Source organism: Colobus angolensis, unplaced genomic scaffold, assembly GCF_000951035.1.
Source record: "Colobus angolensis palliatus isolate OR3802 unplaced genomic scaffold, Cang.pa_1.0 Scaffold289, whole genome shotgun sequence".
Lineage (NCBI taxonomy): Eukaryota > Metazoa > Chordata > Mammalia > Primates > Cercopithecidae > Colobus > Colobus angolensis.
In genome coordinates, this window is record NW_012116143.1 from 2,252,745 (window position 1) to 2,274,987 (window position 22,243).

The 22,243-nt window shown below is 37.3% G+C and overlaps 1 protein-coding gene across 3 annotated transcripts in view; it reads left to right on the forward strand.

Annotated features, from left to right (window-relative positions):
- MECOM (MDS1 and EVI1 complex locus) overlaps positions 1–22,243 on the forward strand; it is a 604,775-nt gene that overhangs the window by 284,561 nt on the left and 297,971 nt on the right. For 2 of the 3 annotated variants that reach the window (XM_011949019.1, XM_011949020.1), the window contains exon 2: positions 18,941–19,278. The exons of the other annotated variant lie outside the window; for it this stretch is intronic. In XM_011949019.1, coding sequence (XP_011804409.1) covers positions 18,941–19,278 — 338 coding nt within the window. The remainder of the gene's footprint in view (positions 1–18,940; positions 19,279–22,243) is intronic. 3 annotated transcript variants of the gene reach the window in all.

The following is a 22,243-nucleotide window of genomic DNA, read 5'->3' on the forward strand; positions in this document are numbered from 1 at the left end:
GGCATTTATTTGTCTTATTAATTCTTCTATTTGAACAATTTACTCTTCTCTTTTAACAGGTGTCACTTAAAGAACAAAAAACTGTATTGAGCACAGTCTTCAAGTCCAAAACAAAAAAGCCAAATATTTCTTTAAAAAACTCCACAAAAACATAAAATAAAACTTTCTGGCAGAATTTTCAAACTCTAGGCTCATTCTCACTGTCTGCTTTGAAATCTAGCTTGTGTTGTACAAGGTTTAGCTCAGTACTCTGGTTTATTTATCAAAAACTTCTCTTTCTGATTCTTTTCAACTAGAAAATTCTCACTTCTGGGGGCACATTTGCAAGCAGCAAGCTTGAGAATTCTGTTTCTGGACCAAGGGGTAATTATCTGAAATGTGTTGGAAGAGATCATTGTTTTCCAACTTTAACTTCTTCTAGAAGAAAATTTGACACATGTCACTTACCTGGGCAAGCATTCTGAATGGTCAATAGTCTACAATTCTAGAAAATGCCTCTTCCCGTGGTGGCAATGACTTTTGTAAATGAGACCTTCCTTTGAAATCTGTCAGATTCAGAGCTAAGTGAGGTACAAAGTGCAGCTTTCAAAAACGAAACTCCTCATAATTAACTTTTTTTATTGTACTTTCAGTTCTAGGGTACATGTGCATAAAAGTTGGCTCAATTTGAATTTGAGCATCTAGTGTATTTACAGAACCTAAGGGAAGATATAAAGGTAAATGAAACACAGCCCTTGCCTTGAAGTCACTGGAAATCAAAACAAGGAGATGGACGTAAATAAGACTCACCCTAATAGCAACAGGAAAATGACGAAAGGTTATGTTTTGAGGCACATTTTATGTACTTTGTGATCCATAAAGCAAGGAACTCACTCTGGAGCTTGAGGAGATGATGAACATGGATAGTGGGAACTCTTAACAGATGAGATGACACCTAAATGGAGTCTGAAAGGGTTTCAATGTGTAAATCCTTAATGCTGCCTCTTTAGCAAGGCCTTCCATACCTGAAGTCACCACCTGCTCTTACATTTCACCCTGCTTTTTCTGCTAAGCACCTAAGACTTTCTGATGTTCTCTATGTGTGTGTTGGTTTAGTTTGCCCCTTTACCCATCAGGCAGTAAGGTTCACAGGAGCAGGAGTATTGTTGGTCTTGCTCACTGCTCCCTCTACAGCTCTCAGAACAGTAGGAGGCCCTTACCAGGGCAGAGAAATGGAGAAGAAGATCAGAAGACTGACAATGAAAACAACACAGAGAAGTCACATTCCGCAGGATGTACAAAATAGATGGGCACATTGACTGTGACCAGTCACAAAAGAACTTTGTGAGGTCCTCAGAAAGATGTGGCTGATTTTTGTGAAGAAGGTTGAAGAACTCTAACCCTCCTATATTTTTCTAAAGTGAATGTCAATCTTGATGACCCAGGATAAAGTTTTATTGGGAAATAAATTTAGTACTCATCCACGAACAAGTGTATTATATGTTCTTCAATCCCTTTATCCAGATTTTTAAAATGGGATGTAGAATATTTTTCTATTTATATTATTACGTATTTGCATCCAAATGTGTATAAATGAGTGACAATCTTTAAATCCATAGAGAGAGCACTAATGTTCATGCATATAGAAATGTAATGACTTGAGTTTGCAGCAGAATAATTTTGGACCAAGTGAGGATTTGTTGCAAACAAAAGATTTTGTTTAAATATGAATAAATAACAAAGACAATAGCCTGCCATATTTCCACATGTATTTAACTACTTCTACAATGTAAATTTCACACAGTCCCAAGAATATTATTTATCAAAGCTCATCCCAGGTATTGGGATGAACCAGAAGCTTTCAAAGTCTTGATTGATCACTCTTTGCTGGCAGTTCACTAGGATTACACAGCCACTCCAAAATCAACGGCCTGGAAGAAAATCATACAAGGCTTGGAACAAAGGCTGGAATGTTAGGTTAGCAGCTGCCTTACATTACAGTAATACATCAATTAATATTCATAAAATATCTAGAGGCATGACCTGGTAAAAGGTAAGAATGAGCTGTCCATGACAATTCAACCTTTTTACCCCCAAAGGAATCCTTTCTACTCCTCACTTTCATATAGAACTTTGGGAGAATGGTGGGTGGGTTTTGCCCATCTCTGAACCTAAATGAATTTACAACTCTTGGGAATGTTACCAAGGTCATGTCATGCATACACACTCTGGGAATATCTGTCTCATGTTCATTCGTCAGCTAAGACTTGGTGAACCTGTTTTTGGAGGTTCACCAACTGCACTATCGCAATGGAAGAGCAACAAGAAACTTCTTCATATTCTTTTCTTTGCCATGTGTTTCAAGGCACACATTGTTTTTGAAGTGATGGAATGGGATATTTGTGGGAGGAATTGAACTGCCTTATCCAAGAGATAGGGAAAGAGGTTAATCTTATGACTTCCCTCATATCCTGCACTTTGGGCTGAAATAATGGAATAGGTTTTCATCCTCTATCATCAAATATTGCTCATTGTTCATTGGCCAATAATGCCTCTTTCAAGTGTAAACCTTCTTCCAACGTTGTTTAGCCCAGGCGGTTTCCTGCATCATCACAGAAACTATGCCAGGGGAGTGTTGTGGAATTAGCTCATCTTTTTGTACCATGCCAATGACTATGTTGATCTTGTTTTACATTTGGTTTCAACAAGTGTTTATTGAGAGATTTATTAATAGGGAAGTGATGGAGAATGAATTGTTCATGAACCATTTCATAGTCTTTTGCTATCTGAGTGCAGGTAGACCTGAAAGACAATGACATTTTAGATCTGTCACTTAACTTAATAACTTTTGGCATTTGTACATTTCTCTAAAGCTTACAAAAGATGCTCAAGAGAATCATTTATTCTGATTTTTTTTTTTTTTGAGATGAAGTCTCACTCTGTTGCCAGGCTGGAGTGCAGTGGCATGATCTCAGCTCACTGCAACATCTGTCTCCTAGGTTCATGCAATTCTCCTGCCTCAGCCTCCTGAGTAGCTGAGATTACAGGCATGCACCACCACACCCAGCTAGTTTTTGTATTTTTTTTTTTGAAGTGACAGGTTTCACTATGTTTGTCATGCTGGTCTCGAACTCCAGACCTCAAGTGATCCACCCACCTGGGCCTCCCAAAGTGCTGGGATTATAGGCGTGAGCCACTGTGCCTGGCCTTTTCTGATTCTTAATACAATTTGGTGTCATATTTTGAGAACCAGTGTCATCTTATGGAAATACAAATGTGAGCCACATAGTAATTTTAGATTTTCTAGTAGCCACATTAAAGCAGGTAAAACAAAACAGGTAAAATAAATTTTACGAATATGTGTTATTTAACATAGTGTGTCTAAAATTATATTATTTCAGCATGTAATCAATAGACAAAAATTACCAATAAGGTATTTTACTTGTGGTATCAAGTGCTTGAAATCTGATTTGTATTTTTAAAATTTACAGCACATCTCAATTGGAAATAGCCACAAGTCATGTGCTCCATTGTCATATATGACTCCTGGCTACCATATACGACAGCATCAAATATGGATAAAGAAACTGAGGCTCAAATACATTAAGGGAATTTTCTGGGGTTATAGAACTTGTTTGGTGGACTTGAACCCATTGTGTTCTTCTGGTTTAAACAGGAATTGGCTTGGATCTATGGTTTATAGATTATTTTGAATTTCTTGTGATATTGTAAACTGATACTATAGAACAGGAAGCTGCAGATGTTATGAAAAATAATTCTATCAGGTCAGTAAGAATTCTTTATCACTAATTCTAGAAATGCCATATAATTGGTATTTTTTAAAATAAGCTTCATATGGAATTCAGAGGCACAGCCTGGTTTGGGGATAGCTTCTATAGTTTCTGAACTCCTTAAGGCTCATTTCTGTATTCTCTCATTTTTGTATTTATTTGTTTATTGAACATTTACTATGTACCAGACAATACACTTGGTGCTGCAAAGGCACCAGTGAAGAAAACACACAGGGTCCCTATCCTCATGAAGCTTATGTTTTACAATCTACAAGGTATGGCTAATTCATGGCAGGTGCTGCTGCAAATGTTGGTAGAAACAAATTTAGTTGGTAATGTTTGGTACTGGTTTACTATTCTTCTTCCTGAAGAACTTAGTAAAAGTCTTGAGAAAAGGACATAAATATGTATTATCCATGTAGAGACTTTTTGTTTGTTTTTTATTCCTTTTTTTAAAAAAAAAACAAACAAACAAATTTGTTTGAAGAGGTTGCAGTGTGAAGAGGACGTGATATAAACTCTGAACTGATTGTGTTCGGTTGTTAATCTATCAGTATCTTGAGCATTTGGAGTGTGTGTTTGTGTGCACGTACGAGTATGTGTAAATTTAGTAGTCATTTTCGCTTTCTTCAGTGGGGCATTTTTACCATACCTTTAAGCAGACTAAGGACACAATTTGTGTGATGCCTTTTGAACATTTATGTTTGAACTTCCCAATTTAGAGAAAGAGAAAAAGGTACCAGCCAATTCCAGTAAAATTGGCTTGCTTTGGCTGATGTTTTCAAGTCAACAAAATCACACTGAATTATTGTAATGAGCTAGAAACATTGCTGGATCCTGGGGATTCGGCAGTGAATCAGGCACCCATCCTCCCTGCCCTCATCCCCTTATAATCTAGTGGAGTTTTGGTGGAGGGATGCTTTAATCATCTTTCATACTTGGGCTCTCTTGAATTTGGAGAGTGCATGATCTTTTTGTGACTCACCAAATATTCATGCAACTTTGTTGCAGTAGTTTATTTGCTCATTTGTTTTGTGTGTATATTTGACCGGATGTATATAATGCTGCTTCTTGGAAAAATTTGTAATACACTTCTTTTCCATCAGAAAAAAGCAAATTGGCTCAGCTGGTTTTTCGTCAGCCAAGCATTTTCATTTGACCCTTTAAGCTAACTAAACTTTGAAGAAAAATGCAGATATATCCTACTCTTTGAAATGGTGTCGAGATCCAGGAGGGTTAATTTAAAAATTCATAAATCCTTTGTACTATGCAAATTAATGACCTGCAACCTTTTTTCCAGGTGACTTGTTTTGACTCAACTATGTCCAAATAAATATGTTTATTTAGAAGAGTTCAATGCTACCAAAACCTGACATGTTAAGCATCTCCTATGGCTCATAATATGTACCAGAGATGTGGACCACCCTCTGTTTTCTCATTATGTCAAATAATAGAAAGTGGAAATCACTCTAATCCTTTCTTCTGTGTCTGCCGTACCTCTGCAAATATGATAAACTCAATCCAATTAAAAGTCATTACCTCTCCAAGGCTTGGCCACAGTCTATACCCCTTTGTTTCACAATCCTCTTGATTATCTGCCTTCATCACAAGTAGAATTTCTAGCCAGCATTCACTTCAGTTTTCTCTTCAAAAAAACGGAATATCACTTTTTGAGTTGATCATTGAGGTCATTTTCTGTGCCATTCACTTGACTCTATTTAATGCAGCCTTATATTACATAAGTTTAATCCTCCTGGGCATTCGCCTTATCTTCCCAACAAGATTGTAAGTCCTTTGAAATCAGCAATTTCACTTTATTCTTTTTTTGTGACCCCCTCATGGTGATTTACATGTAGAAGTCTTGTTGGCTAAATGATTAATGTTTTGTGGCATATGTTGGATCATAGTTGTTAAGATGTAATGTGGTGATGAGTATTAAAAAGTTGAATGAAGTAGACATATTAATACAGCAACAGCAACAAAACAACAAAGCAACAATAGCAAAAGCCTGTTAAATCATTCTGTATTCTTAGACTTCAGGTATCTTTCCTGTCTCCAGTGGATTTTCTTAACGTTACATGCTTTCGATAGAACTATAACATTTGTAATTTTTTCTCATGACCAGTCATGGTTTATATAGATTTACATGGTTTTATCCACAATATATTTAAGTTAGCAAGAATTTTAGGTGTTTAGATGAATAAATTGAAATTTTTGTTGCTTTCTTTAGCTCTGAGATTCTACAATGCTATTAAAATAGATTGAAATATCTATTGATTATCCTGTGGTTTAAGCAGTATGATGCCAGAATATTTTATTTAACTTAATTATAGCTATAGTCTGTTAGAACAAACATTTAAAGAAGGTTTATCAGAATAAATTCATAAAATGATCAGTAAAAGCACAAAAAAACCCTGAGATATTGTTTATTCTAGAGAATAACACCTGGATCTAAGTAAGAGTTATTTTATATCATGTTGATATAAGTGGACAGCAAATTATTTTATGAGTAAATTACTAAATATGAAGCTCCAAATATGTGAGTTTTGGGTATTCTTTTTTACAAAGCACCTTGATGAGTGAAAAGCTCCTTTTTTTGAGATCTTTTTTCCCCCACCAAATAAATACAGCTCTCAAAATGAATTTTGCTACTTTGGCTTTTTGTTAAGTTACTTTGTTGTAGACATAGGTAGATATTATTTGAGAAAAATTCATTATCTGGTGGGTAGTGTAAGACACCAAAAGACAATAGTACTGACACTTCTCTAAGAACTCCTACTCCAGATTGGTGCCATTCCACTGGAGGTTCCAGGGTGGTCTGGCCAGTCCTCGTTTGAATACATCACTGTTCTGAGATCCACCAGGACTGTCTCTGGTCAGTTTGGAATAACTTTCAATTCTAGCTGGAAGATAAATATTGTGGTTTGGATCATTTGTAGACTGGTGGGAATTTCATTGGTGTAACAGCAGTCCTACCTGATTCACAATAGAACTTCTGGGCTCTTTTCAGTGAAGCAGATCAAGCAGAAATACATATTTAGTTGACATGGGAACTACGCACTACTATATGCTGTTTTCTCTTGGCTTACTTTGTAATGGAAATGGGGACATGCCATTTTAGAACCTGTTGCAATGTTTCATCATTTTATGAGTTATTTAGAAGCATGAGTGAGGGTAAATAATCCCCCCAAAATATTCTGATGCTCATATTACTAGAAGAGCTTAGTGATACTCAGAAGTAAATGTGAAGGGCAACTGCATTTCCACCAATAATCAAAATGAGAGGTTTCTTTAAAGATTTAGTACATATATAGTTCTAATGAACCTAAGGATAGAGGTTCTATGAGACTGGAATGCCCAGTTGCAGAATTACTTATACTCAACTCTTTTAACACTCAGCACTTTTCCTACCTCATCTTGGGCCTTATTTTATTTCATTGTCACATACGTTACCATCTATGTCTTCACTACTGAACTTTAAACTACTTGAGGGCAGACAGTTTATCTTATTCAACTCTATTTCTATCCTTAGCAACTTGCACAGCTCCAGGCACAATGTGGTATTTATTGAATAAATGTTTTGGAATGGGTAAATGAATTCAAGTCTGAGCAGTAGCATCTTTGGCAAAGATTACCACCTCAACACTTCAATCATCAAATTCCTCTTTTAATGCTAGAAAAAGATGTAAATCTGTGCACTTTTCTAGTCTATCCACAAAATTTCAATTGGAATGTGCAATTGAAGCATTCACACAAAACTACTGAAGTCTGGGACATCTGTTTAATCCTTCACTTTTCATAGTATGGAGCTCACCAAAGATTTTCAAAGTTGAATGTATATTTATTCCACAGAGGAAACTTTATCAACCAGTGCAAAAGTTTACTGGCACTAGCTGGTGATATAATGAGTAGCTTAAATCCTGCTAACTGCAAATAATTTTTCAACAGTGTTTATGATTGTGGTAGAGTTTAGTGAGGCAGAAGTACAGATAATATAAATATTTCGACAAAAGCCGATTGTACTGCAGCCATAAATAAATTAGACTCAGTTTGTAAATAAATTTAGTTTTTGCCAGCAAACATTTATAATCCTCTCTTGCTGCAAACGATAGCAATTTATACAGAAGAGGTCCTGAATACATTTTTTTTTTAAAGTCAGCTCGCATTAGAAGGCAGTGCCTGGTGCCCATCAAGTGTCTTAGACTGTGTGACTCAATTAGACATGAAGGATACTGTACAGACCACCTAATGCTACTAGTTATTGTACATGTTGATAATGACAGTTTCCAGAGACCATACATAGTTTGGTAGTCTATGAAGTTGTCATATTATATCATTCCCTTAAATACCTAGCTTGTGTTACCACTTAGCAATGTTGAAATTACCCCCTCTCAAATTATAAGTGCTATTTGGTGTATGTATACACATACACATAGCACATCTGTTCATATTTTTCTGCAAACATTTTTAATCAAAATATATGTTTTCTCATACTTAAAAAAAGCAAAAAACCTTCCTTTACGTTTTGCAATGACATTCTCTTCATCTCTGTGGTTTTGAATGATTTTACATTTAATATGATGTGGTATTGGGAAACTCAATATGGGGGCCTTTAGAACTTAGAATGGGAGCAGAAAATTGCACTCCTTAGCAACATCTAAACTTGTTTAACACTGAAGATACTGTGATTGCGATGGGGTAGAGTTCAAGCTAAAATTAGCTAAATCAAGGAATTTTCTTCACAGAATGACTTTAAGATGAGAAATTACTGTTGTCTTTTAGTTACCAAACCTTGCACGAACAAGGACCATTGCTCATTTTCAAATAAAACATTTTGAGACGCTAACAAAATTTCATTCTTTTGGACACTCTCTGCTTCTTATCAAACCAAGAGTGTGGTTGAGTTAGTGTTCTATTGCTCGTTCATATTCCTTTTTACCGGCAAGCCATTGCTACAACTCCCTCTTCTGCCAGACATGCATAATTATTTTCTTTTCTTTATGTAAGACTCCTGGCTGGAAGAAAGTTCTTCTGTTTTGTGGTAATAGGGAAGGGTCTGCATCAAGTCAGCTGTGAGAATGAATTTGAACTTACATTTTACACTGTTTATCCAGTTCTGCTGCATGCCTCTCTTTGTTTGCCATGTGGTAGAAGGTAGATCTCAATCTCATTTACTTTTTGATCTTCATCTTTTGGAGGTTGTTTTTAATATTTTCACCCAGAATATATTAGAATTATAGCCTCCTTGTTACAGAATGCACACCACCCTCCTTCCTTTAGCGTGTAGCTCCTGAGTTTTGGTCTCTCCTTTGGAGGCAAGAAGGATCTCTGCCAAAAGCCACCAAGCCACACTTAGGTAATTATAATAAACAAGTTGGGGCTCTCATTTCACATGCAGAGCTGAATGAAGCAGAGCTGTGGTCGCAGGGATCCCAGTTGCTCCTCCATTAGCAATGGCACATTAATGCTCCCTCATGTCTCTGCCCACCTTTAAACACTTTTTTTTTAAAGGAAGTAAATCCGGTCACTCTTTAGCATGTGAAGGGGTGCAGCTTTCTTTTGAAACCACCATCAACAACATAAACAAATTAGAGGTAGTAAACCACACGTTCTGCCCACACATAAACCACAGTCCTCACCAGAGGGCAGTCTACTTAATGTGAGAATAACAGCCCAGTTTTATAAGCCTCTACTGGGAATAAATTCCAGTTTCACTGGTTAGAGCAAGGTTAGGCAGCCAGAGCACAGTCTCTCCTAGGTTACATGTTGGGAGAGACCAAACCAATTCTCAGAGTATCTTTCCAGAAAATACATTTTATAAGCTTTTGGTACACCGAATTTTGACCACCTTCTGGTTTTTACTATGTAGAACTGGGATCGCTTGAGTGGAATGGACCTGGGATGAACTTGTCCAACGTGCTTATTTTATGGCTAGGGAAACAGAGACCCCAAGCAGCTACAACTCTCAGGCTCTGCCTCTCAAGGTTACTCCAGGGTTCAGCAACATACTGACGCAAGCACAACTCCATGCCAGGACTTGTGACCCTCCTGCTTTCTCCAAATGCAAATGGCATAGTTTACAGTCCTCCATCTTGACCCATATGGGAGTTGTAAAATATTCTCTATACCTTCCTGATGCTGATATACTTCCTTTCTTGACAATGGTTAGTCCTCAACTAATGTGTCCAGCCCTAAACTAATGTGTTCCGTCATCAGTAAATTCCTGACTGTGATAGTCTTTTCTTAAATACCTGTTTAAACAGTAATTTAGATAAGAATGTCCCATTTGTGTGCAACAGGAAATGCCTGCCTTCTTTTAGATACGCTGGCAAATAATTACTGTAGATATGGCTGGAATACTGAAAGGCTGTACTCTGGTCATTTCAGATTGCCTGAGGAGTAACCACCCAGTCTGCTGCAGCATGAATTCAGGACGGTTCTACTTTCCTCTAAATGAATCTGAAGGAAAATCACTTTGGGGACATAGAAAGCTTATGAAAAACAAGCACATCGGGTCCATCAGAGGTTGCCAGAAGTCTCTTAAAAATTTGTACTGGCAAAAGAAAGTCAAGGCACATAGTTAGAATGTAAAAGAAACACTATCTATCTGATATGTGATAAGTCTGTTCTTACCTGGTCATTCCAGTGGATATTGGTGACCGTGGCTCCTTAACAACAGAATAAGCCAAACATTAACCAGCTCATGTTTTCCTTTGGAATAGTACTCACAGAACTTTAATGTCTGCGTTAGCTGTTTTAGATTCAGTAACCAGATACCAAATGGCTTTACTGGTACCTCAAGTATGAATTTTCTAGCAATTTCTTTCCATTACCATTTGACAAAAGCTTAGTTCCATCTCTGAAGAGAAAGTTTTGGAAGAGGCGAAGCCCAGTTTTTAATTGCTTAGGAGCTACTAGTTTAATTCCCAAATCATACTTAATTAGTGAAATGTCTGTGAAATTCCTAGGGGAGTAGAAAATCTCTTAACCAGATTTAAAAGCCACAGGACACCCAACAGTATGCCACAGTATCAGGAGAAAAATAAAAGTTTGCTCATTGATTTTGTCACTTATTTTCCATCCATATCACATTCTTTGCCATCTCCCTTGCTATCTTGCCTCCCAATACTTCCATTCTGAGTCTTTCTGACAGCTCTTAAATGAAATATTTTTAGGAAACACTGGGGGAAAAGTTCCATAAGGAAGACATGGGATAGCATGATACAAGGAAGTAGCAAATACTGAAAGTGCAAGGAGTCTTAGAGGTTCATTAAAAAAATTCCAGTGCCAAGCCATGTTGATAGATTATTTCCAAACATAATGGTGTCTAGAGACACGGGTTCTACAAATTCAGCCCAGTGTCCAAACACTCCATTTACGTCTCTTTTCTTCTCACTCCCCTCTGGAGGGGGACATGCTAAAGACTATGTCCTGGCCGGGCGCAGTGGCTCACTCCTGTAATCCCAGCACTTTGGGAGGCCGAGACGGGCGGATCACGAAGTCAGAAGATCGAGACCATCCTGGCTAACACGGTGAAACCCCGTCTCTACTGAAAATACATTAAAAAAAATGAGCCGGGCGCGGTGGCGGGCGCCTGTAGTCCCAGCTACACGGGAGGCTGAGGCAGGAGAATGGTGTGAACCCGGGAAGCGGAGCTTGCAGTGAGTGGAGATCGCGCCACTGCACTCCAGCCTGGGGGACAGAGCAAGACTCTGTCTCAAAAAAAAAAAAAAAAAAAAAAAAAAAAAAAAAAAAAGCTAAAAAAAAAAAAAGACTATGTCCATCAACAGTTCCCATTCCATTCGATGTCTCTGTTTCTAAGCCTGTAATTCTGCACCCTTGCTACAGTCCTCTACAGCTTGTTTAAGTCAGTTTTCTGGAAATTCATTTTCCCTACTTTTACTAGTTTCCTTTCTTCTTTTCGTTGGTGTCTTAAATTTCATTATCTTGGGGCCATTCTCATAGAAGATTTTGCTGGCCAGTTCATAGCCTCCTTCTTTGTTCTGTTTGTGCATCTGGCATTAGTTGAGCTCCACCCTTTTCCCCAAGCCCAGCACGTGTTTATTCACTGTGTTGCTGGTGCAGAAGAGCTGGCTCCCGAAGCCCTCTGCTTTCTCACAAACATGCCTCTGTAACTGCTCTGGAATTGTCCTAACAAGGGAAGAAGAGCATGTCCGGTTTTAATTTTGTAAGGAAATTGATGTCTTCCCCCTCCCTTCCCTGCCACACTGTTAGCAGGCATCAGCTCATGGACTTGTGCTTATGTGCTCACGTCCTACCAGGAGGTCCCTAGTGGGGCTTTGAGGTTTGGCCGAGCCTGCTTTCCTCCTAGAGCAGGGCACACATCCTCTGCTCGCAGCCACGTGTAATCCTTCCTGTCTGCTTGCAAGTTGGGCACAAAGTACTGGTGCTTGGGCCCACCCTCTTCTTTAGTAGCAATTAACCTTTACTACAGAGCTTCCTTTGAAGTTTGCTCTTGTTTTTATTACAAAACTGCAATGAGGAATATAATGGCGGGAAATGTCTAAATTTCTGAGTTACCTAATCTGTTCAATTCCCTAGCTGAGCTCCTCTTGGCAGTTGTTTCATGTAGTTATGATCTCAACCAGTCTGCCCGAGATCTCAAATCATGTTTCTGTCTCAGCCTATTTTTAAGATTAGGGAGCTATTACACACACACCCCTCTACACACACATTGCAAATACACATGGATATGTGTATTATATGCATATATGTGTACAGTTGAGTATCAATAATTAACTTCTTACTTCATAACTACAGAAATCAGTCTTACTTTATAGTCAAACTATGTATATATGCTCTCAATAAATATTAAACATTTTAGTTGCTGAATATTTTCTATCAGTGAACTAATGTGAAGAGTAGAGAGAAAAATTATTCATGTTACTATCACGAATGATAATGCTGAGTGATAAGTATTATGATGGGCATTAATGGTGAAACTCAGGATTTTGAATGGCATCTGCCCAGATTTGCAGTTAAACTAGACAGAAAGGCCAAAAGAAACAAATGGTGAGTTATATAAAACCCACAAAAAGAGAAGGCATTTAGGCCAGCCTTGCAAATAAGAACCAAAGAATTACGAGTGAAATGGCGTTTTTTTTTTTTTCCTAGCCGGCCGTTCACAGGCGCTCAAATAAATGAAATAATTTTTTTTCCTGCTTTTCACTCAGCAGTAAATCACTCATTGGTAATCCAAGGTTGGTAGAAAAGCAACTATGAAACTCAAAGAAAATTCAAGAGAATCTTTTTTTCCGTTCTGTAGCTGAGGACTTTCTAAGAAAAATGTAAAAATCACAGAAGAAATATAGACTTAGTTCCATAAAAGTTAAAAAAAAAATTGAAATACCAAATGGCAAATTGTTTACTGGGAAAATTTAAAATACGATATCCAAGGGCTAATTTATTTATCATTAATAAGACAGACATAAAAGCCTAATTAAAAGTGGGCAAAAACAATGAACAATTTGCAGATAAAGAAATTTGAATGACAAGAATATTTAGTTTCTGTAATCAACTGAGATGTGAATTAAGCAGTAATAGATAATTTTCTGCATTAAAAACAAGACAATAATAATTGACAGTATAATTTGTAGGAGTGTAAATTGCAATACACTTTCTGAAAAGCAATCTGTCAATACCCACTAAGTTTTCTTATAGGAATCTAACCTAAGGAAATTGAAATGGATGAAAATAAAAATTTATGTTAAGGAAGGCTCATTTTCATGATATTTATGATATCAGAAAATTAGAAGCAACATAAATAAAATCCATGGAAATAGTTCAGCTATTGTGGATTCACATAATGGAATATTATACAGCATTAAATGTAGTTTTAGAAAATAGTAAAATATACAAAAGCAAGTGATTGTAATAAACTATAATGAAGTGAAAAAGTAAAAAACCGAACTATTCACACATTATGGCTACAATTTTGATAAAACTAACAAACTTTAAAACATATCTTTAAGGATCAAAAAACAAGTTGCCTAAGAGTTAAAGGGAGGACTGGGTTTGGACACCCAGCTAGTCTCAGCTGACTTTGGTTCTATTGAATATCAGGTCCTACATCTGCAAAATGGAAGATTATTCTTATCATCATTTTCTCACTGGATTGTTTTGAGCATTAAAATGAGAAAATGTGGATACATCTATGAAAGTTACTAGTATTGGTATTATTTCTGCAATTTCTTCTCTTTGAAGATTCTGATATGTTTTCAAAATGGAATACTTTTCAAGTGGAAACTGATGGTAGTTATTCAAAGACACATATAAATAAATATTATATAATCAAAATGTGGCCTTTCCCTTGGTCTCTGAGGAAACTAGAACACTTAAAATTTGAACTGAAGAGGTTGATTTCCAAGAGCAATTTCCCAAATCATTTGTTTCAAATCCAACAATATGCTTGTCTTTCTTTCCTCACTCAGTTAATGGCATGCCTAAAGGATGCATGAAGCAAATTACAGTAGCAGACAGCTCAGCTCCAAGAAGTTACAAGGGTTATTTATCTTTATGGGACCACTGATATATATGGCACTTCTTACCTGATACTTACCTATTGTAAATGTGCCCAATCTGGCAGTGTGATATCTGAGAAATGCTTTAATTAACTATAGTTACAGCTGAGGGAAAGGATCTACCAATTTTTCCCCAATAACAGAGATTTAATGGGGATATGATAATTGAAGTAATTTATCATTTAGATGAAATGTTTTAGCAGCTTTTTGGATAGCTCTTGAGTAACATATATGGAGGCACTGGTTTATTTTGGTTTATACAAATATTCAATGTGGTATGATAAACTGCATTTGCTGTTGAAAATTTCATAATGCTAGATTACATTGAAATATTGTTGTGTGTTTTGATACATAAAACTCAGCAGTTTAATATTTTCACTTTTGTCATCACAGCCATTTTTATATTTAATTTGGATGATACTAGATTAAAAGCGGCTTGAAAACAAATTGCCTGTGCTTGCATGTATATTTAGTGCTTGCATATGGATGAATAGGTCCATGAGTTCTTGTGGATTTGCTTGACCTATGTAAGTTGTTCTTTAGGTTTAATTGTACATTTTTGTCATTGTAAGCAGATTGCATTCAGGCTTTAAGTTCAAATTCTTCTGTGCAGCTGCCTGGGCACACATGTGTATTTTGTCTCCACAGGAACGGAAATCTAAATGCATTTGCTTAGATTATGCATTGGGAGAGTTTGTGGGTAATTCAGAGGTCACTGTATAAGCTATGCCATTGGGAGGGCACAGATGGGCTTGTCGTCTCTATGCTTTTTTTTTTTTTTTTGACACAGGGTCTCACTCTGTTGCCCAGGCTGGAGTGTAATAGTGTGATCTCAGCTCATTGCATCCTCTGCCTCCTGGGCTCAAGCAATTCTTGTGCCTCAGCCTCCAGAGTGCTGGAACTACAGGCATGCACCACCATGCCCGGCTATTTTGGGGTTTCGTCATGTTGCCCAGACTGGTTTCGAACTCTTGAACTCAGGCAATCCGCCTGCCTCAGTCTCCCAAAGTACTAGGATTACAGGCGTAAGCCACCACACCTGGCCTCTATCATTTTTTAAAGATCACTTTCATGAAACTGAAAGTATGACTGATTTGACTCTTTGAGGAAGTAGGGGACATTTACTGACCTTTAACAGATAATTACTGGCGGAATACTGTTCTATTTATTTTGGTGCCTTTTCGTTTCCTCTTGCTTACATGGACACATTTACAGAATACACAATGTTTTACAACTTATATTTCTCAAGAAAAACAAAATTCTAACAATGGGGGAGAAACCTCTTTCAGAATAACTTTGCATTTGCAGTAGTAAGTGTTACAGTTCTGAAGAGATGTTTTTCTAGGTTTTTACATGTGCTAAGACCATTAGTGAGCTTTTAAATATGAAGTTGAAGTGCAAAACCTCCCTGAAGGATAAGATTAGATGGACTTTTCAAGTATGTTTGGACCTTAAAGTATACTTCTCTGATAATATTTCTTTTTTTCTTTTTTTTTTTTTTTGAGACGGAGTCTTGCTCTGTCACCCAGGCTGGAGTGCAGTGGCTGGATCTCCGCTCACTGCAAGCTCCGCCTCCCAGGTTTATGCCATTCTCCTGCCTCAGCCTCCCGAGTAGCTGGGACTACAGGCGCCCACCACCTCGCCCGGCTAGTTTTTTGTATTTTTTAGTAGAGACGGGGTTTCACCGGGTTAGCCAGGATGGTCTCGATCTCCTGACCTCGTGATCCGCCCGTCTCGGCCTCCCAAAGTGCTGGGATTACAGGCATGAGCCATCGCGCCCGGCCTACTTCTCTGATAATATTTCTTTGGAGAATTATTAAAATTGTTTCCTTTGATGTTGGGTTTAGAGAAAAGTTGGTAATTCATCATGTTCTATTTCTATAGGTTTAAAGGTGCTTTGTAGGATCAAAAGTTTCCTATACTTGGTAAAAAATTATTGACTTGGATTCATAGTTTAATAAAATGATATGTTAGATTAATTATATATTTAACAAGTATTCATTAAACACCTATATACGGATCACTTGGACAATTCCGAAAAGGTGAGAGTCCTAACGTCTCCCATCACGGACCTATTTCCTAGTTGGGAACTAAACAGTCATACACATTAAACCCTAAGCAGCAATGCATGGTACTTGATTGCCAAACTGAGGGATGAAATTATGTAATAATTCAAGGAAGGGAATACTAGTGTTAAATGGGATAGTGATAGGACCAGCTAGAACTTGACCCAGGAGGATGGCCAGAAGTTTGTTGGGCAGTGGAGCAGAGAGGAGTGGCAGGCAGGAAGAACTGAAGCAGAAATGCTCACTGAGCTCAGAAGAGAGTAGTAAGCTTACTCTAGCTTGGGGGTTCCCTTTGAGGACCACTGAGAATCAGATGGAAAAGAAGAATGGTTTCAAAATGACAGAGATTTTAGTCCAAGCCTAAGAGGTTTATACTTCACCTGTAGACACTGAGATTATTGAAGGCTGTCAAACAGGAAAATAGATCTGCCAGGAAGGTAAACTCAGCAGTGTTAAATAGGCTCAGTGTTGATGGATAGTGGAAAGAAGCTGGAGGTTGAGACCCATTTAAAGGACTATGAAAATATTTAGGTGTGAAAATGTGGATTTGAAAAAATTGGATGAAGGTTAGAATCTTGCAAGAACATACAGCATTTAGTGACTGAATAGTTTGGAAGATAAAGGAGAGAAAATGGCTATGTTATTTTAAAGCCTCAAACATGGATAATTAAGAAAAAGATAGTATTCATAGTAGAAAGAGGAAAGTGAACAAGAGAATCAATTTGAGGGCAGATGATAAGGTGCAAGATTTTGGACATGCTGAACTTGAATGATAATGAGCTTGTATGTTGAGAACCTATGTCCCATAGGTATAAGATTGGGTTCTGGAATTCAGTTGTATGCTTAGTTTAAATGGCATTATCTTAGTGTTTGAACCAAGAACCAAGCACCTCATTAAACAATACTTTTGCATGTACTATCACTTTACCCTTCACAAAACTTTAAGAGACAGGAGTCATTACTTGATGGGCAATTGCTAATGAGTGTTATAGTTTGTTGCAACAATGAATCTGAATAATGAAGGTCTTCTATCTTCTAGCCCAGTAAACTCTCTTAGAAGACTTTAATTTATAGAACTGCAGGGTTGCTAGTGTCTTAAAGGTCACCTAGTTTAATCACCAACTTGATGCTGAAATGTCTCCACATCATCCTTAACTCGTAGTTATGCAGGCTATAGTAGAACCCTGATCATGCGGCTGGAGGCAACCCATTTTACCTTTTTTCTGTTTTTTGAGAGGGGCTTTCACTGTCTTGCCAGGGTGGTGTGCACTGACACAATCAGAGCTCACTGCCTCCTTCTCGAGCTCAAGCAATCCTCCCGCCTCAGCTTCCCAAGTAGCTGGGACTACAGGTGCATACCACCACATTCAGCTAATTTTTCAAAGTATTAACCTTTGACTAGCACAACTGAAGTCTGTTTCTTTGTAATTTTCACCCGTTTTTCTTAGTTCTTTCCTTGAAGTTCTATGAATCAAACAAATCAGGTATGACTTCTGATTTGTAATCCTAGCAGACAAGAAACATGTGTTCATTTGCTTTAAGACAACTGAAATCCCCATTGACTGGTTTCATAACCATCCCCATACAAGTTTCATAGAGGTCTTAAGGTCTCACATGGTCCACTCGTTTACTTCAAGTATGGTGCTGTGCTGCTTTGGGAGTCCTCAGGGCCTCGGTGCTCAGTGCCCTGTACCCTAACTCCTAGCTACCCAACCCTGCTGTCTACTCGAAGCTGTTGCCACCTCCTCAGATGCTGCTCCGTAAAGATGAGCAGTACCCCATATAAAGCATTTCTGATCTCCCTCATTTCTCAGTCTAGAGGAAATTCTGTCTTTTTGGCGCATCTCAAGGGACCCTTCCTCTCTCTTTCCCCGCTGGAAAATTTACCTAATTTCTTTAACGATTTTAGCCTTTACAAATATCCAGAGGCATCACTGGCTTCAGGTAACTTTAACTTTCTGCTCTGCATAAGTTACTGAGGCAAGGAAATACCAAGGGCTTGGTGATATGTTCAAAATTGGAAAGGAAATACAGAGAAAGAAAAAACACAAATTAATATTCCAATAAATAATCCTGCCACACACATTTGAGCCTTGTCGCACATGGCAGCCTTTGGAATCTTTGATGACTCTCCTACATTTATTCCAAATAACATTGCATGACAAAACTTTCTAATATATTTTAGAATCCTGTCAGCTCCCAATTTGGAATTGTTTGAGGGTTGTAGTTACACACATGTTTACTTCTTGTCTGTACTTTAGTCAGACCAATAATGAAGTTGCTGATTGTTTCCCAGATGGGTAATGAATTGAACTAGCCCATGCAAGTATTGACAGTTGAGGATTAGCTCATTTGATTTATGGATTCACCACAGATAAACCACAGAGGCATAATCTCTAGCCTCTCCCTGGCCTGTGAATAATAAAGATTTTAATGAAGGCACGTCGTAACAATGGTCTTTCCTATTTAGCCTTCAAAGAACAACATAATAAGGTGTCTACCCCTGTGGAATTTTGTCTCTTCAATATTAGAAGGAATTCATGAAGTTTTTATCTATTCACAGATAATGAGTGTGTATATGGCACCTACCCTGAAATACCCTTGGAAGAAATGCCAGATGCAGATGGAGTAGCCAGTACTCCCTCCCTCAATATTCAAGAGCCATGCTCTCCTGCCACATCCAGTGAAGCATTCACTCCGAAGGAGGGTTCTCCTTACAAAGCCCCCATCTACATCCCTGATGATATTCCCATTCCTGCTGAGTTTGAACTTCGAGAGTCAAATATGCCTGGAGCAGGACTAGGAATATGGACCAAAAGGAAGATCGAAGTAGGTGAAAAGTTTGGGCCTTATGTGGGAGAGCAGAGGTCAAACCTGAAAGACCCCAGTTATGGATGGGAGGTAAGAATGTATTTTGACTTAACACATTTATATATTACAGCTGTGTAAAGAAGAAATTGTTTAAGCAGCCACAAAATAAGCAAATTATATATGTTACAATATGTTTTCAGTAGGTTTTTAAGAATAAACTTTCTGGCCAGCCTCACGCCTGTAATCCCAGCACTTTGAGAGGCCAAGGCGGGTGGATCACGAGGTCAGGAGATCGAGACCATCCTGACTAACACAGTGAAACCCCGTCGTTACTAAAAAATACAAAAAAATTAGCCAGGCATGGTGGCGGGCGCCTGTAGTCCCAGCTACTCGGGAGCCTGAGGCAGGAGAATGGTGTGAACCTGGGAGGCGGAGCTTGCAATGAGCCGAGATCGCGCCATTGCACTTGAGCCTGGGTGACAGAGCAAGACTCCGTCTCAAAAAATAAATAAATAAATAAATAAATAAATAAATATATAAATAAGCTTCCTTTACAATCTCACTTCTTAATAGAAACAATGTATTGATTAAAGGTATAGCATGCTAGGAGGCAACCCAACTTAATATGTGGTCAAAGAATAGTATTGATTTGAAAAAATACTAAAGGAAGAAGATACGATTTTATAGTTAATGTTTGGAAACATTGGCTATGATCATATGTAGCATGTGGCATTAGCAAACAAGTGTAATCATATGACATGTTTATTGCATTTTATCTTTTTTGGGGTGGGGAGTTGGAGGATTGGAGGAAAACATTTGTTTTCTCTATTTTGTGGCTATGAGTTAATTTGGTTTTATTTTCATTTTGTGGTATGTTCTTCTAATACATTTTGCCTCTCTTTTGATAACCCTGCTTTAATTATACATGCTTTCAGAATGTCAGCACTGTACTCATCACTGAATTATGTTTTGGCTCTTTATATTCAAATGATTTAATGAGTAATTTGTACATCAAAACAGCACACAAAATGGTTATGAAAATTAGTCCTTTGTTTCAGCCATATTTTCCATAAATTCCATTTGGCAACATCTAAGAATTAGAAGTTATAGTCTGATTTAAGAATCTAAATTAAGTTTATTTCAATAAAGGTAACTATATTATTCTTCTGAGTATAAGTTTTATACAGATTCAGTATATATATATACTTTCCATTTATTTCTGTAGTTGGAAAACTTTTGTGCTTGACTCATAGCATCATAATTTCTGGAAAATCTTGTCTCTATCCGAAAAACTTGTAGACAGTTTCTGCAGGGGTAAGATCTTTTTTAGAGATGTGATTGACCTTTGGTTTCATAGCATTTCAGTAGACAGAAATCAGATAAACTAGATTTATTTTGGTATGTTTCCTTAATATTTATGATCATTAATAGAATATCTGGTTAGCTTTTAAATAGAAATGAATATTCAGTGCCTTCAGGACTTAATTTCAACTTTTTGTCCTCTTGCTTTATATGTATCCTCTTGTGAAATCTGTTCAAAATGCCATAATAAAAGCAGTTCTTGTTCAAATGCTGAAATGCCAGGATCTGGCTTTCACATGATTCAAGTGAGAAATCCTTCCTTAGTTTCGTTCTTAACCATAGCCCCAGTAAAGCTGAGGTTTAGCTGCATTGCCTTTAGACACGTGTACTGATAAGAGAGTTTTTAAAAATCACTGTAGCATTAACTGATATGTGAGTTGAATACGTTTTAAACCAAATGCGTACAAACTTTACGTCATTATTGTTCACCTTAAAATAATGGCTATAAACATTCTAATAATAAGTAACTCATTAAACTTTTATTACAAAATCTCCAGAGTTAAGCAACAAGTACAATACTCATCAAGATTATCCAGAAGGCTTGGAATAAACCACAGCTTAATAATGAAATCATTTTTCAATTACAGGCTTGGTAGATGCAGGACTGTGCCTTTTTAAACATAATGCCTATGGATTGGTGGATGAACCTGGGGAAAATTCTGCATTTGGAGGAAATTCAAAAATAATTATTTTTTCTCCTTGGAGTGAAATGTCTTCAACATATACACTGGCAAATATTTATCTTGAGAAATGTAAAATGATTCTTTGCATTATGTCAAAACTGAGTTGTTTTTATTGCTTGGAATTCAAGACACCTTTATAAAATAGTTCCTGACTTTTTGGCCGAAGATCACATATTCCCTTTCTCCTCTTTCTCCTTCAAGAATTCAGTTGATGGCCAATTCAGTAGTTTTTCCCATCATTTTAACGATTACCCTTCCTTTTGAGAATGTGGCTTGTCTGCTCTTTAGGTATTATGAAAAAAACCAAAGAAATGACTGTTTGTAATTTTGGCAAACTTGTTTTCCACAGACGAGCAATTGAGATCTTGATTCTTGATTCTTCTTAGGTTTTTTTTTTTTTTTCTTTTAATCTTACCTAGTTAATACAAAACCCAATCATAATTAGCAAGGGCACTTTCTCAAAGGCATCTCACTCAACCCCTGCAGGATGACTTTTAATTGTCCGCATGTCATCTTTTTCTCAACTCTAGCTGGTTTTCCTCCTATTTAGTTAGAGATACTTGTGATTAACTGGTGTGACCTCTCCTTTTCATATGCCTTTATTTTTGAAAAAAATGATGAAGGAGAAAAGTACCTCTTAGGCACCCTTTCAAATTAATACAAACAGAGAAAATCCATGTTCAGCAAACAATTGTTGAGGGATTACTGTGCATCAGATTCTGCATTAAATGTTCCGCCAATGGAAACTCAGCCTATCATAACTGAACAAATCATTGCTGTCTCTAGTAGGACCCTTGCTCTTTTCTTCTTATACATTTCCTGTTTTAATAAATTCCATTGCCATCTATCTAGTTGTTCAGTCCAAAAAAATGTGTCATTTTGACACATTTCTCTCCTACATCAACCATGTCTAATTTATGGTTTCCATATTGTATTGTCCCCTAAATTTATACTCTCTTTCTTTCTTTCTCTCTTTCCTTCCTTCTTTCTTTCTTTTTCTTTCTCTTTCT